This window comes from Motacilla alba, chromosome 8 (genome assembly GCF_015832195.1).
Source record: "Motacilla alba alba isolate MOTALB_02 chromosome 8, Motacilla_alba_V1.0_pri, whole genome shotgun sequence".
Classification (NCBI taxonomy): domain Eukaryota; kingdom Metazoa; phylum Chordata; class Aves; order Passeriformes; family Motacillidae; genus Motacilla; species Motacilla alba.
Window position 1 is genome coordinate 19,184,389 of NC_052023.1, and position 16,206 is coordinate 19,200,594.

Here is a 16,206-nt window from a genome sequence, read left to right on the forward strand (position 1 = left end):
GTTTTGGGTGGAGGAGTGACACGGTCCTTTTACATGTTTATCCCTTGAAACAGGAGGTCATTAAGATACTGAAACAGACTTAACAATTAAATTCCTCATGTTTAGGGAGACGTTTTTTCCCCTACATACTACTGGTATCCCATTAGCATGATAAAAAGCATATGCTTCACTTATAAAACTTGTAGGTCGCTTCTGCATTACAAAGATTTTCTGCTTGTGCTGCCCAATTATGAAGGCAAAGCTTGTAACAGAAATCTGCTTATGTTGAGGTGTGGTGTTTTCAGCCTTATGGGAATATGACTTTGGAATTTCCAATTTTGAAAAGGCAGGTGATCAACACATTCATAGAAAAACAAGTGCTCCTTAGCAGAAAGATGTGTTACTTGATAATGTCTCACCATGTTTTGTATTGATTGTATGGAAGCTGTTATTTCATGTTTAAATACTGGAATCCATCCTGTTTTTACTAATTTAGAAGGGCAGGGTTTATCTTGGTTCGACAAACCACCTTACAAAGGTGCTTTTCCTAACCTTCTTTTCCATCCATCTCTAGCACCCTGTAGTAGTGTTTCTTTCCTTTCACCAACAGGTGTATTACCCTGTAAACGGTATTGAAATCAGGTGAGAGTAATCTTACTGTAAGAGCTGTTATCAACCTGTGCTACTGTATGTATGCTAATTACGCAGTATGAAATTCATATTAAGAAATATAGTAGTAATCATTGTTTTCAGATGAAGTGATTGTGACTATTCTTCAAGTTTATGATGATAGAGTAGAAAGAAGTTTAATATCTCAATCTAATGACTAATGTTTTCACAAATGCTATACTGGTTGAAAAAAACTTCTATTTTGTTGAAATTACTCTGCAGAGGAATGATTGAGGTTTGTTTTATGGCTTTTGATAAAAATCTGAACATACTCCATTTTCATAAAACATCCCTATATAACATGAAATACCTTTTTAATGAATAGTCATATACATTTTCGCATGTCACAGAGGAGGTTTCATTGTCAATACAGGAAAGTTGGTTACAGGAAGGAAGTGATGTAATTTGTCTGTTTAGCTGAATTGAGTCTGTCCAAATTCTGTGTAACTGATTGTGTGGGATGATAGCTACCATTTCATCTAGACAGGAGAGGGGAGATGGGAGCAAGAAAGTAACTTTTCTCTGGTCATGTTATAATGTAATTTGTTGTTTGTTTTTCAGGTTTTTTGCCTCCTTTATCACTTTTTGAAAACTTATTAGCATTTTTTTGTTTTGAAACTGGTATGAAAAATAAGGCCATTTGTTCAGCTTCACATGGGCTTGTATTATAAAGCATACTTGTGAACATATATAGACACACATTTATAAGAATGAAAATATTAATGAGACTTTAGGTGATCTCAGCGGGTACATTGGAAAAACCAGCAAAAAAAAAAATTTGGCTTTTCAATTTCAAAGGATATAAAAAATAGAAGCTCAGATAGTGTAAGGAACACAGTTTTCACAGAATTTTTCAGATAACCTGTCTTTTACAATTATGTTAGAGCCCAGCTATTAAAAAAGTCTGATTACTAGTGCTTAATGTGAATTTCTTTCTATTTTTGCCAAAAGAGATACATAGCATCCCATTCCTTTTTTCTCAATTATGCACACCTCTCCCTGCCCCCCAGTTTCTAATGAGATAGTACAGCAACCCTCACAGTTTTCAGAAATATTTGTTTCTTGAAGACATCAGTTTGCGTGTAGCAGTTCCACTGCCAGCAAGCCCCAAACCTCTATGCATGAGCTTGGCCTTGATGTTGTTCTCTAACAAGAATTTTGGTGAATACCGGGGGCCACACTGATCATCTGGGCTTTGCACCTTCCCTAGTGTATTTTCTGTGATTACTGTCATCCCAGAGAAGAGTTTTGTCACCAGATAAATGCTCTCCTGTTATGAAAAAGAAGACAGGCAGATGGAGAGCAGCTTGGCTTTTACCCCTGCTCCTCAGTGCCCCAGAGCAGCACAAATATGGGATGCACTCCCACTCTCAGCTGGTGAACACCAGCCCCTTCCAGCTTCTGGCTTGTAAAGGTCACAGCAGGGATAAGCATAAACAAGGGCAGTCAAATGGTGGAAGGGAAGAAAGTAGGAGAAAAAGACTGAGAGAGAGAGAGAGAAGCCAGCAGCAGGAGATAAAAACTAGGCAGAGCAGAGCAAATGACTGTGAAGCTGGAACTGGTACGAAGCTTCAAAGTTGGAAATATGCCAGTAAGCAGAGCGGGTGAAGAGGGGATCTAGGAAGCAAAGCTGAGAGTAGAAATCGTGCATCTGAGAAGCTACTGGTCTTTCTCAGAAATAACAACCTTTTATCAGATTTTTACCACTTTCAATTGACTCATAGCCAGAACTGCAATTAAGCTTCAATATATTTTATAAAAAATAGTACTTAGTTTACTTTCACATAAGTGAAGAGATACAATTGCACAATGGTGGTTACAATGGTAGAAATACATACTGTTGATAAAATGTTTGCAAGAGATTTAAAAACATACTGTACAGCACCACATCTGAAATTGGATGATGGCAAAATCTTGTCTAAGAAAATTAAATTCCTGCTAAATCTTTCTTTCAGAATAAATAAAAAAATACAATGTGCAATATGTGTCTGACACTACTGAAATATTTCCTGAAGTTAAGTGATATATTAAAACAAAAAAATGAGGTAAAAAAAGACATTCATGCATTTAAGCCACCATTAGTCTCTGACTCTAAAATAAGGCAGATCATAATCTTTTAAAAACTGTCTTTAGCCATTTAAATCCTCTTTAGTGCTTTTCAAGACAAGGTCTTGATAGACCTTGCAGAATCATGAGTTAAGATGCTTTTTATTTCTGACAGGTCATTTTTGACAGGTTCAGCCATATTTGAGATGCATTACATAGTACAAAATGTTGCTTTTGTTTAATGAAGAAAGAAATGTAAATTAAAAGGAACTGAGAGAGATGGATGCTTTTAGAGTTAATCACAAATGAGACTGCTTTTAGGGAGGAAGGAGTAAGGGAAATAAAATTATGTGTCATCCTCAGTTTTAATGATGTGGAAAAGGGTGACGTTAAACAGGACTTGATGTCCATTATTCCAGGCATAGAGAGCTCTATCTCTTGCATTGTAGTCAAGCATGGATATATGAAAATACTGATTATGGAAAGGAATGTCTGTGTACTCATAAGTGGAGGTTTTTGTGGAGTAGGAATAGTAGACCTTGGCTCCTGTTAAGTGCGAGTTAGTGACATACAAGGTGCCACAGATCATGAAGGATTCTCCAGCGCTTCTCTTTGGGTAGCCCGTACTCCAGCTCTTCAGCACCTCCAGCGTATCCTGGTTCAGCTGGCTGATGACAATGTTGCCGGCATTCTGGTTGGTGGCATACACAGCCCACAGCCCAATTTCATCTGCCATCAGGTCGATATCAGAGAAGCCACCCCAGGTGTAAGGGTAGACATTGTGGAAGCCAGCGTACTCCAGGCTACGCTGTGCCAGCACCCGCCCCGTGTCGAAGCTGTACTTGATGATGATGTTGCTCTGGTACTTGTTGAAATAGAGGGAGCCATTGTAGACAACGTGGTTGGTTCCTGCCCATTTGAATGGAAGGTTGTATGTCCTTGATTCGGCCCCACTGACGAAGTCTGCGATTGATTTGTATTCACGGACGATTTTATTGTTAGTGTAACTATCCATGTACCAGACCTGGAAAGGAAACAAAGATTGGGAGTGACCATCTCAAACACAGTGTGGTATGTGATCATGATACGGCATGAGGGTTTGCTGTCAATGTTTTTTCCTCTTGTGGAGAAGTCTCCATAACATTAACAAGAGGGACTTCTCTCCCTAAGTGAACTGAAGAAAGACTATTTTAGAGGTGGTAAACTGACTGGAAATTTTAGGTTTTTTTCTTTACATTTTGAGTGGGAAAGAAAAGGTTGTGGGGTGAGGAGAAGTGTTCTGAAGGGTTTGTTTGATTCTCACTACTTTTTTTCCTTTTAGTTACTATTAATAAAATTTTCTTTATACCCTTTTATAGTTTGGAGCCTGCTTTGCCTTTCTCCAAATCCTATCTCACAGTAGGAAGTGAGTGCATGGGTGATTGGCCAGCACTGAAACCTGCTACACTCTTCAGTGCATTGGCTAGGAAATCTTAAAATTGGGGCAATCTTAAATTGGCAAACCAAAACCACTACACAAAGACTTTGCAGAAAAAGAAGGAAAGCAAGTTTTAGCTGTGCAGCAGGCTATGAAAGTGCAATATTGCCCACATTCCTGTTACAAAAGCAGGAGAAACTCTTGAATTTCTGAATCAAACTTACCTGTACAGGTGAACTCTCAATGCAACTGTTACTAACTACAGTGTCTGCATTTTGAGAGAAATTTAATTCTGGATTATTCAGTGTTTGGGCCGCTGCTACTTGCTTAAAGTATTTCTAGAGACTAATAATCTAAGAGAGGGAGAAGGGAAATGAAATGTGAGATATACTTAGGAATAAATATGGTTAAATTTTTTTCAGCTGATTCTTTATTCAAAGAAAAAAGTCTTTTCTTAGTAAAGGAAACAAAAACAATAGTAATGAAACCAGTAGAGTTTCAAAGCCATTTTTCCCCCTTAAAACAGAATGATTACTTCTTTTTAGTGTTCTTTATGCAGCTTCCATTCCCCCATTTTTTTCTTTCATGCAATTTCCTTTTTCTCTTTTTAGTTTCTCAGAGTTTGTTGCTCTCCTAAAGGTAACTGGAATTTCTGGAGTCAGTAACAAACCTGCATGGACACAGTGGGCAGGGGAGAGCTGCACATAAATCTTTATTTATTGTTATTTTTCTGTTGCTTTTTCTTTCGCCTTTGGTTTTTTCTGTATTCAAAAAATTAATTTTGTGGGTTTCATACAAAGCTCTCTGGTGGAGAGAACATCTTCTCAAAACTGTAGCCAAATTGAGATCCTACTGGAGATTGAAATAACAAAACAACAACAAAACTTGCATATGATAGAACAAATGATCTGACCAGAGCCTATATGGGGCCTAATCCTGCCAATTTTAACAGTGCTACATTATGGGTCCTGTTCTTGGGTAAATATGTTGAGGTTTTAGATTACTCTGGTTCTTAAAAAACCTAAGCCAAATTAAATATGTTAGGAAATAAAAAAAAAAGGGTTATTAGTTCTGATAGATGTTTGTCAACCCTGAAAATTTGAAGTAAATGGCGCAAAAGTGCTTAGATAACTTTTGTCTTTGGATATTTTTCCAAAAATACTGTTGCTTTTTCTCTGGAGTTGTTTGAGTGTGAGGTAGAAAAACATGCTCGGGAATGTAACTTCCTAGGGGAAAACATCTTTTAAAAGATTAAAATAAAGCAAGCAAGACTCTAGGACACAAAGATAGTGCCTTAACATACTCGATTATTTTTCTCTGATGCCAATGGATCCGTCATCCAGGCTCCAAATCGGGTTCCAGATATCTTCACTGTAATGGGGCCTGTAATTTTCATCAATTTGCCACATGCTGAAATCAAAAAAACAAATGCATTAATGCACAACTCTCCTTGACGTCAGAGCACAAGACCAAATGCTCCAAACTACGTAGTGGCTCCAGGGGATTCAGGCTTATGTTGAAGATTGATTGCCACCTTCAGAGGAGGAACTTTTCTACACTGAAGAGTAATATAAATATGCAAAAATATACATGTAAAATTTTATTAGTATGTATTTACATACATCTTTTACATCTTTGTAATTTACATTTCGTATTTACATCTTACTTCAAAGTACAGTTATGATGTTTGGGCATAGGCTAAAATACAACTGGTAAAATATCTTCTGAGCTATTACATTTAATAATAATTGAAATGAAGACCTAATCCCCCCCTGCCTTTTGCCCTCAGAAAGTTCAGCACAAAGCTGGGATTGATGGATGTTTCAGTTTGCCATTGGCCAGGGTAACAAGGTGGTGAAGGGCAAGCCCAAAAATGAGCTTGTACACACAACATTGCTGTACTCCAAGCTTGTGCCCGACTGTCCCCTGCTTACACACACATGGCTATTTTTTTACTGGAGGCTGCCTGAAGAAAGTGAGTATGAGAATTATTTAGCAAGTCTGGCTGTATTGGTTGGCTTCTAATCCATCTGACTGCCTGGGAGGAAATAATGAAAGTCAATACCATCTCGGATGCTGACCTTCCTAACAACTCAAAAATCTATATTTTAGGGGACATTAATAAGATACCTCTCAGTAACAAGCTCCTGGTGGAATTCATGTGTTTACCAAGATGTAATATCACACAGTGGTGTGCACTGTGTGATTAAGTTGAATAGCATGTTTTTAAAGAAAAGAATGTAAAAAGAAGTGAAACAATTTTTTTAAATTTAAAAGTGCTTCTCTGTGCTACATGGTTGTGCTATACTGATAACCATATTTATCTAGGAAATGTAGAAAATGAACAGTATCTGGTCTTGAAAGTGAATTTATTCAGCTCAAAAGAGAGGGTCACATCAAGCCTGAATTTTATACTCTGTAACTGGAAAGGAATGTACCATGCCAGCCTATTTGGGTCACTTAGAATGGGGTTAATGCTGTGGTGAAAACTCAGAGGCTGCTTGGGTAGATTTTGTTCACAGCCAGGGAAGTTGGCTGTGTGGCAAATGAAGAATGCTGAATGCATGCTGAGACCTCAATGAGCAGGGTAGGCTGTGTCTATTTTCTGGGTCAATTAAGAGACCTTATTGAAAGACGTATCTCAATCTATTTAGGTTGCGGTATTTTGAAGATATTTTTGGAATTTCCCATTTTAAAGAATCTTATAGGTTTTTTAATGTTTGGTTATGATAGGACACAATTTTTTATTCTGGATTTTTTGTAGGTAGGCTGCTCACATTGAGTGCTGAGCGCTCTTTTTCTGCAGCATGAACTGCTATTAGCTTGAAAGGTAGAGGACCATAACCTATCAAGGTGAAGGCTTTTATTTTTAGGTGGTCTGTTGGTAAATGTCTCAGAAATGGGCATGAGATAACCCTTCTGAAGGTTTGAGTTTGAATTTGGAATACTTAATTTGGAATGAGTTATCAGAAAACTAATAAATAGAAAGAAGTCAGTGTAACAATTACTCCTGAACTTGTAGTTTCTAGGATAATTAAAACATAGTGAATGCATGAGTTCATAAGGTATGTTAATATTATTTGGTGCCTTTTCAACACAGTGTTGCAATTAGTGGGAAAGCGTAAAAAGAATTTGGAATCTGAAGCACTGTTTCTTCTATGAAAAAAAGAAATCCAGGAAGCTAAAAGTGGATTCATAATGAGTTGTGAAATTTTGCTTCTGAATGGGCAAAACCTATGGAGGAGCCCCTGTCAGAGATGTGAGGGCTCCCTGAGGCTCCCTTTTGTGTCAGGGGGCCCAGGCAGGGCAGGTGCATGAACACTCCAGCTGGGCTCCGCAGTGCCAGGGCATGGTGGGAGCAGCATGGGCACACAGCAAGCTCGAGGCCCCGGAGCTGCAGCAGGACAGGGATAAAAGCTGGCAGTGTTTGGAGTCCCTGTAGGGGGTGCACACAGCTCTGGGGCTGTTTGGGTGCTGCTCTGTGTGTGAGGAGCTTTTGGGGGTTAGTGAGCAATAGATTTCATAGATTTGCGTGCTGAAGTGTCAGTACACTGGTTCCTCTGTTGTATTGTATTTATCCTGAATGTATAGCTTGCTCATTACGAGTTAGTTACACATTGTTAATAATTAATGAACCTCTTCAGCCTTCATTTAGTTTAAACTATAAGAATAGAGCTGTCTACCCCTGTCACAGGAGTTAGATGATTTTAGAGAATAATCTTTCAAAATGTATTGAGATGACGCTGTTCAATGTGAAAAGAGATGACGTACTTCAGCTGGTAAATGATCAGCAGCTTGAGTCAGGGTGTATTCCTGATCAAATCTTATTCCCAGACAGCATGAAGTGAGCAAGAAAGGAAGACTCCTAGGAGAGCTGCTGTATAGCTGGGGGGCACCTGACTGAAAATGTGACAAAGCTTTCCTTTTTGGCATAACAGAACAGAGCACTTCGTAAGAAGGATTTTTTTTCCCCTCCTGCCCTATAGTAGGTCCCATTTTTCTTTTCCTTCCTCATTAAACAGAAACCCATAGATGTGCCTTTTTTTTTTTTTTTCCTGGCAGAAGGGAACATATGAAAAGTTTTGGTTTATAGCAGTTTCTCTGACAGAAGGACCAGATGCTAGTAAAAAGTTAGGTCAAATATATCTCCATACTAGCACCTGTGAAGAAGTTCAGTTACTCTAAGAAAAATGTGACACTTCTAGGCTTTCTTTTTTTTTCCTTCCTTAAGAGGTTCAGATGGAGTTCCACAGAAAAGCAATGGGATTTTTAGAAGCCCTCAATCTCTTTTCCTTAGCTTTGAAAGATGCAGCTGCCCTACATTAGCAAGTTCCAGCCATAACTGATTGTACTAGTTGGAAAATCCCAATCATAAAGTCTTTTTAGATCCTGAGCTGTACAGGAAATATCATATGCAGAATCCTGGAGTTTCTGGCTTGATTCCTCTCCTGTAACAATTCTGTGCAGTGGACTCTTGTAAGTCTGTTCATGATTTCCAGTACTTATTTATATTAAGGATGAAGTTGAGCATGAAGGGACCCTTAGAAGAGAAAATAGATGTACTTCTGTACAGCCTGTGGGCTGTGAAAGTACATGAGGCAGAATGTGTCTGGAAGGCTCCAAAGTGATCAAGAACCAGGAGGAGGCTGTGCTAGTGCAGCTGGAGAGAAGCTGTTCTGGAACAGCTATAAAAGGAGGGATAGTCCCATACTCTGTGATGTGACTGAATATTGGTGGCTGCCATATAGAGCAACTGAATGTATCATTTGTAGAAGGATGGGCAAGGGAAATAAAACCACAACATTCTCTTGAAGTGTTCATAAGCATCATTATTATGGGTAGTTTTTTGTTTTGGTAGGTAAGAAATAAGGGAAAATGAAGTGAGGGTTTTTTGGCACTTGCACAAATGCATTCCAAATGTTTTACTGCTTGTACTTTTCTGCTTATGGTCAAATCTGTCATAATATACTAAAATGAGTGAATGAAGAATCAGTTCTTAATGAATATATGTCTATTTTCCTGCATAATATGAATCCAGGAAGCACTATAATATAGTTACTAGCGTTTGCTGAGAGGAAGTACCTGGATTTTGCTGCATAAGAGCCATGACTTGCTGTGTAATCTTTGGAAAATCCATTTATACTTTTGGGCCGCTTGTTCCTTCATCTACAAAATAGGGATAAGAACCTATATCTCTATTACCCAGTTTTATACTAAATGATATTTGTAAAGTTCTTCAAATTTCAAAGGGAAGGATGCTTTGGAAGTAGAAGTACCACTGCAATCAATGGTCTCATGCCTGCACTAATATGCCTCATGCCACTGATGTAACAGAACTCCTTTGGACACACAGAATATTCTACTTTTGAATTTTTAACAAAAAATGTTACTGTAAAATATTGTTCAGAGTCTACCTTATAATCAGATGCAGCTAGACATTAATCCGATATATATATCTACTCTAATTATATGTCAGAGTATTGGCTTCTATGAATGGTATCCATGTAAGTTTTATCCCAACTTCATAAACATGTCATGACAAGAATAGGAAGGTTCCAAGCATCTTATGCAACCTGCATTCTCTTATAAATATTCATGACTTACAGGACTATCAGCAAAGGATCCATACATGCATAACTTCATATGAATTTGGGGTGTGTGTAATCACATGCACTCTATTCCTACGTGGTTAGCTGCATGCACCCTTTAAAAGTTTTGTCAACTAATTTCCCAGCAGCTTCATCTTGAATTTTCTCGTATTCCAAAGAGAAGTAGCAAAATTCAGTCATCACAACTGTTGTGGTAACCATTAAACCTCAGTGAGAGTAAGATAACCGCTTAGTGTACTGCAATGAGTGTTGAAAGTATTGCCAGTACAGATGGAAGAACTCTTTTAAGTGGCCAGGACAATATAAATAATGCATTATTCTGCTGAAAAACACCTGCTGGGGAGAAGAATAGAGAGTAGCTATTGCATACACTGATTAGAAAATTGTGTTGTGAAATGCAACAAAATCTGTGAAGATTCAAGCCAGATCCTGTGGCACACTGGGGCCATTGGCTTCTGGCTATCAGGCTGGCATGGACAGGCACAGCTGGGTCATCTCCAGCATGGCCAGTGTGGCCACAAAGCAGGTGCTGGCATGAAAGCTGCTTTCCCCTCATGCTCTGTGATCTGAGCAGGCAGCCCAGCTCTCAGCAGTCACAGGAAGCCAAACTGAGGCTGCTTGTACTCCAAAAGGCACATAAGGATAGGCCAGAAAAACAGCCAGTCCATTAGTAGGGGACCATAAAAGTCATTTAAGCATCTAAGACCAGGGAATAATGCCAATAAAGATGAATGAATCTGTTATATCTGGAGAAGGTCCACTCCCTTTTGTTAATGGGTATGCTTAATAATTTATTTTATACAAAAACTTTCTCTCTACTGCTAATGTACATAATTTTAATGGTTTTTTTAAAATTAGATACATCAAGAGATTAGAATGTGTTACAGGAATTCAGGATAGATAGGATGTCAATACACCTAGTAATTCCATTGTGCAAAATATATCTCGCACTCATTGCTTCACTAACTGTTGTTACAAGATGCTGTAAAAGCAAAGAAAAAGAAGATACTTGTTAAACTGATGATTTTTGGTATCTAATAACTTACTGGAACACTCACTATCAGAAAATACTGTTTATTGACAGGAATTTTCTTGCTTGCCTGCAGTATTGCAACACAGCTGTTTTCTCCTGACTGCCTTCTGTCAATGCAGTAATGTGCTATTTTGTGCGTGTACTGAGGGGAAAACAGGATCATAAGAAATTTCTGTTTGAAGAAGTCTTTCATGTATTTTAGCACATCACCACTGTGCTATTTCCAGAATAAAATAAAGAAATAAATTATTTAAGAGGCTAACTTAACCTAGATTTTTCTCATTCTACTGTGTCACAAAAATAAGGAGGCTCTGCTTATCCAGATAAGAAGATATTTCATGTCCTGGGTAGCATTTAAAAGTAAACATCCTGCACTTGATAACTGAGACACTGTTCACAGTGTCTCAGGCCTAAACCTTGGAATTTCAAGTTTATTTATGTTTAGTGTTAAGTAAATTGTTTAGTGTTAACTAAATTGTGAAGTGTTTATTTTTGCCATAGTTATCCGGGTTGCAATAGTGATCCATTCAGAAATCTCCAAATGCATGGATAGACTGGGAAGAGGGAAGACTGCATTGTGTTTGCAAAGCAGGTTACCTATCCCTGATGGAAGTTGAGGCTGACACTGGATATTGATCCTTCAGGCCCTTAGTTTTCGTGGCTGACACTGAGCTAGTTCTGATTTTCAAAAATGCTCAATGTTTGACTTCTGAAGGCAGCACGGGAGCAGCCAAGGTGGAGGTGGCCTGAGGTAAACCTGCTGCAGCAGTAGCAATGGATTCTGCATCCTGCAGAAATCACACTTTGGTCTCTTTAAGTTAGATGTGAAGTTTGGTTAGATTGTAATGTGACTTGGAGAATGGGAGATCTTCTTAACACTAATATTACAGGCTAAAGACATTACAGTCAGAGTGGCGGCCTCTCGGGTGATACAGCAAGATGCCAGGGTTATGATGTGGACATCTCAAAACTGATTCCATTCTACTTTTCACTGTTTTTTTTTTCATGTTGATAGCCCAAAGATGATTCTAGTAGCAGTGTCTGTCTGAGGTTTTTTGAAAGAATGTTTGTAACTCTTCAGGTGGTTTAAACCTCAGATTTTGAATTTGCTATCTGTTATAATTTTTCATGTAGTTCCTTCTGTATACAGTAAGGCATTACATTATGTCATGTACTTAGAATGATATAACTGACCTTAGGTTGAGTTATTCTTGTCTTTTATTAGGGTAGCACAGATCAGAATATAATGCAGTCTTTCATCAAAGAAACAAACAAATCCTCCCTCCCTCCAAACCTTAATCTTTCTAAAGAGAGACAGCCAAGGGACCAAAATGCACAGCCAAGGGACCAAATTTGCCATGAACTTGTTAACTTACTGAGCTTTTTCATGCAGTCGCGGAGCCTGGTTTCTAAATTGACTACACGCTGGTGTAGTTCCTCATAGTCATAAGCACCAATTTCTTCCTGAATTCCAGTGAGCACAGTAGACAGATTCCTAATTTCCTCCTTGAACTGTGTGATCAACTTGGCATCAGTTTTGTATTGTTCCAGAACTGGGATCAGTGGCAGGAGCTCATCCATCTTTTCTTTCAACTCCTATTAAAGGCAATCATATGTGAATTAGAGATGTTTAAAGGAGTTCAATCCCCAAATTTCCTTTAATATAACATTTATGCCTGATTATTAAAACAACTTGAAAATGATTATTTTAGTTGCAAATCTATTATTAGTCTACTGTGAAAGTCTCAGATGCCTCAGAATTAGTGGTAGTATGCAGGAGATTCAATGCATGAGAGAACAGTCTCTCTATTGAAAGTAAAAAGTTATCTTCAAATTATCTGAACCAAACCCACTGACTTTCCATCTAGGGTGTATAAACCACCCCTAGGTGTGTCTTTCATCAGAAGATGAACAGGCCTGAACTCACAGTAGTGTTCAAGATCATACTTGGTTTACAGAGCAGTCATATGTAGTTGGTGAGCTGGCAATCTCTATTTCATTCCCTAAAAGTGCTCAATTCTTTGTTTTTCTCAATGTCTGTTGAAAAGTTTTAATTTCTGTTCCAGCCACAATGACAGAAAACTTTTTCTTCTGAAGTAAAAAAACCACAAAACCCTAGACCTCTTGGCTATGTGATTGTTTAGGTATCTAAATCTAGCAGCAATTGGAAAATCAGGTTCATTTTATGTGAACTTTCAGAAACAGTTAAAAAAATATATATTTGCTTAACATAATGTAATCCTCAGAATGCATTTTCTAGCACCTATTTTGTGGTCTCACAGTCTTGAAAGATCAATTTTATCAGATTATATTTAAAGAATTTAAATATGCTATTGAAATATTTTTCACCTGAAGAGTACTTCAGGTAGCTTTTTCAGAATACACAATATTACTTGTAATATCTGTAACCCTTCTTCCTCACAAAAGGATTGGCTTGTGGTTTTTGTTGTCATTAAAATTCAGTGGAAGTCTCTTTTTAATCACACAAATGTGACTGAGAGTGATTGTCCTCCTTCCCATCCCAAATTCAAAACAACATACCTTCAGACATGAAATTAGATCTTAATTGTACTGGATAAAAATTACAATAAACTGATTTATTATAGCCTTTCTTCCCTTCAACTGCAGTAAATGTCATGGAACACTATGAGCACAGAACTCTACTTGTTTGCTATTAATTCCACTGGATCTCCTCCTTTAGCACTGGAGCTTGAAAGAATACAAATTTCTCAGTATGACATGCACATTGATACAGAAAGAACAGGAATCTGTTTATAGTGACATTTCTCTAAAGACTTTATAATTAATAATTCCTCCCTATTACAATTAAATTGAACAGAGCAAGATCATCATCATAAAGGAAGATTTATTATGCTTTTCTTTTAAAAGGCGCCCTTGTACGAGCATTTCCAGCTGAGACCCTAGCAGTCCATGCATTGCCACTCAGTGCATTGTTTCCAGCAGGCTTGGAAGTTACTGTCAGAATTGGACCCACCTGAAAGTGCTTTGTCATCAATGTCTTCCGATCGTCTTCAATCTGCCGGAACTTGGCCTTCAGCCCTTTCATTTGCGTTTCCATTTTCAAAACATACTGGAAATCCCTCTGAGTCCGTAGATTTAAAACTTCGATAGACTGGGACATGTTCTGAACCTTTTAAAGAAGAACACTCTCTGAATGCACTTTTTGTTGCTTTGCTTTTTTCCCTGGTTAAATGTCAGGCACTTCTGTCAATTAGTGGTGAGTCATTTCTACCACAGTACAGCTCTACATTCTGTAACTGCATGATGGTACAAATAGTGGGGAACAGGGAAAGGTCTTGAAGCCAAAAATTGTTTGGACTGCTTAGAGGTAAAGAGAGATCCTTTAAGCATCATTTTCACTGGGATCAGGAAAGGCTGTCAGGAACAGAGTCTACTTTGAGACCTGTAGTAGATGTAACTGTGGTTCAAAAGGTGCTCATATAGCATATATTTCCTTCTAGGTACTTTGGGAGGGACAGGACTGAAATGTGAAGATTTTGGTCAGTAGGAGGAGCATGATTTTTTTGTTAGTAGGCATCTATAGAATCACTCAATATAAGGCATTCAGAAGACTACCCAGAGATAAGCTGGGCTGTGTCAATCATCACAGAGGTGTTTCCTCATAATTTTGTAAGTAAATGTAAAATTAGAAATTTTATCCAATTGTCTCAGTGGTAGGAAATGACAATTTATTTATTTTTTTTCAGATGAAAAGTAGTGACTGTTTAGGTAACTTTTGTAGAGCAAGTGACTTTGTAGCCATAGTGTGACTTTTACCACAGCGATGTAACAGTACCTGTTATCCAGAGTAAATAACATATACATTTAAAAGCTTCTGTTATGAAAGCAATGCTTTTGCCAGCCATAAAAAGAACACAATTTCCAAGTGTAATTATTCTATTTCAGCAAGTGTTTTGTTTTCCTAAAACATGAGAAAACTAGACTGCTGTAAATGTATTAGGCACCTTACTGAACTTTTGGCTCAAACAAAACATAATTGTACCTTCCTAAGGAGAGACAAACCCAGCAGTAGTCCTGTGGTTTGCAAGAATATGCAGTATTTCAAGGGATATTCATGTTTGGAGCTAACTTATGATCTACAGAATGTATGGATTTAGAAACTACTCTGAAAAATAGTACACATTACTTATTGTACAGTTGCCACTAATAGTTCTGAGAAAGGATTTGTAATGAAAATGCAGAGGCTTTTTTTTTGCTATCTAATTCTTGAAAGCAGGCAAATAAAGTCCTTTGGGTGCTGGAAGAACTTGGAGAATTTCCATTTGGCATAAGACACATTCACATAGAGGCTCTAATGAAAGGACTGTATGGACTCAGGGAAGCAGTAATACAACATTACATATCCATGATTGCCACAGTACTAATCATAACAGAAGAGCTTTGAGAGGCTGATGATTTAGGTTCATTTCTGTGGCAGCTCAAAAACCATGTTGCGATCTTATCACACCTCTCCAGCCCCCACCTCAAAATAAAAGGTTTTTTTAAGTAATATTTGAGTATTTGAGGAATATCCTGGAGCAAAGACTGGAGTGTTCCTTTCTTAAGTAAACAGACACCACTCCATCAATGTCCTCTCCATGCATCTCTGTCAACTTGAAATTTTGTCCCTTTTGAAGTTCATGGAAACACAGAGAGCAAAAATCTATGGGGATCTGGCACTATATTAACACTGGAATGATTTTTCTATAGCTAGAAAAATACTAAAAATTGTGCGCTAAAAATGTATTTTCAAGTCTACATTTTATGTTGATTTTTGCTGCTGTTCAAACACTCTCTCGAGCCTTGGGTTCTGTACCACTGGCTGTGATACAGTAACTATAACCTTGGTTACTTATACAGAAGTGAAGAATGTTTGTGTTTTCAAAGTTGCAATTTCTCCCTGGATGCAAAACAAGATTTCATTTGTTTCACCATATATGCAATAGTGGATAATACTGGAATTAAGAATTGGGCTGTTGGGGAAAATTTGCACCATAAGAAAATGAATAAATAAACTTGAGAAAAGGAAACAACAAAAAAATTAGAACTGTTTATGCTCTGCACAGTTTGCTTTCAAGATGCTGTGGTGTCTCTCTCATTATTTTTTGATAAGAGATGAGAAATGACCTTCAGCAGTCTCATTTGATCGAAGCAGAAGCTGTAGTTTAAATCCCTGAGCTAGCTTGAAGTGGGATTTGTAACTAATTTTACACAGAAAAATATGTCCTGTTGTATGCAAGAAAGAATTTGGGAGGAGTGACTAAGAGAGAAGATGCAACTTGGGTTGGGAAAGGTGTGATGTAAGGAGAACAGATAATTAACAATCAGAGATGAGAACACAGGTAGGGATATACCCTGAATAACAATTTTTATCAGGTAACTCTTCATTAGTTCATTATGTATTAACTGAGAAGGAAAGCAATAGATTTCCA

At 37.8% G+C, this 16,206-nt stretch overlaps 1 protein-coding gene across 2 annotated transcripts in view; it reads right to left on the reverse strand.

The window, feature by feature from the left end:
- Positions 1-924: 924 nt before the first annotated feature.
- Positions 925-16,206, reverse strand: part of OLFM3 (olfactomedin 3) — a 51,038-nt gene continuing 35,756 nt past the window's right edge. For both annotated transcript variants that reach the window (XM_038144594.1, XM_038144595.1), the window contains exons 3-6: positions 13,749-13,904; positions 12,130-12,349; positions 5,415-5,521; positions 925-3,718 (exon numbers count right to left, since the gene is read on the reverse strand). In XM_038144594.1, the coding sequence (XP_038000522.1) occupies positions 3,041-3,718; positions 5,415-5,521; positions 12,130-12,349; positions 13,749-13,904 (1,161 nt within the window). In that variant the 3' untranslated portion in view covers positions 925-3,040. The remainder of the gene's footprint in view (positions 3,719-5,414; positions 5,522-12,129; positions 12,350-13,748; positions 13,905-16,206) is intronic.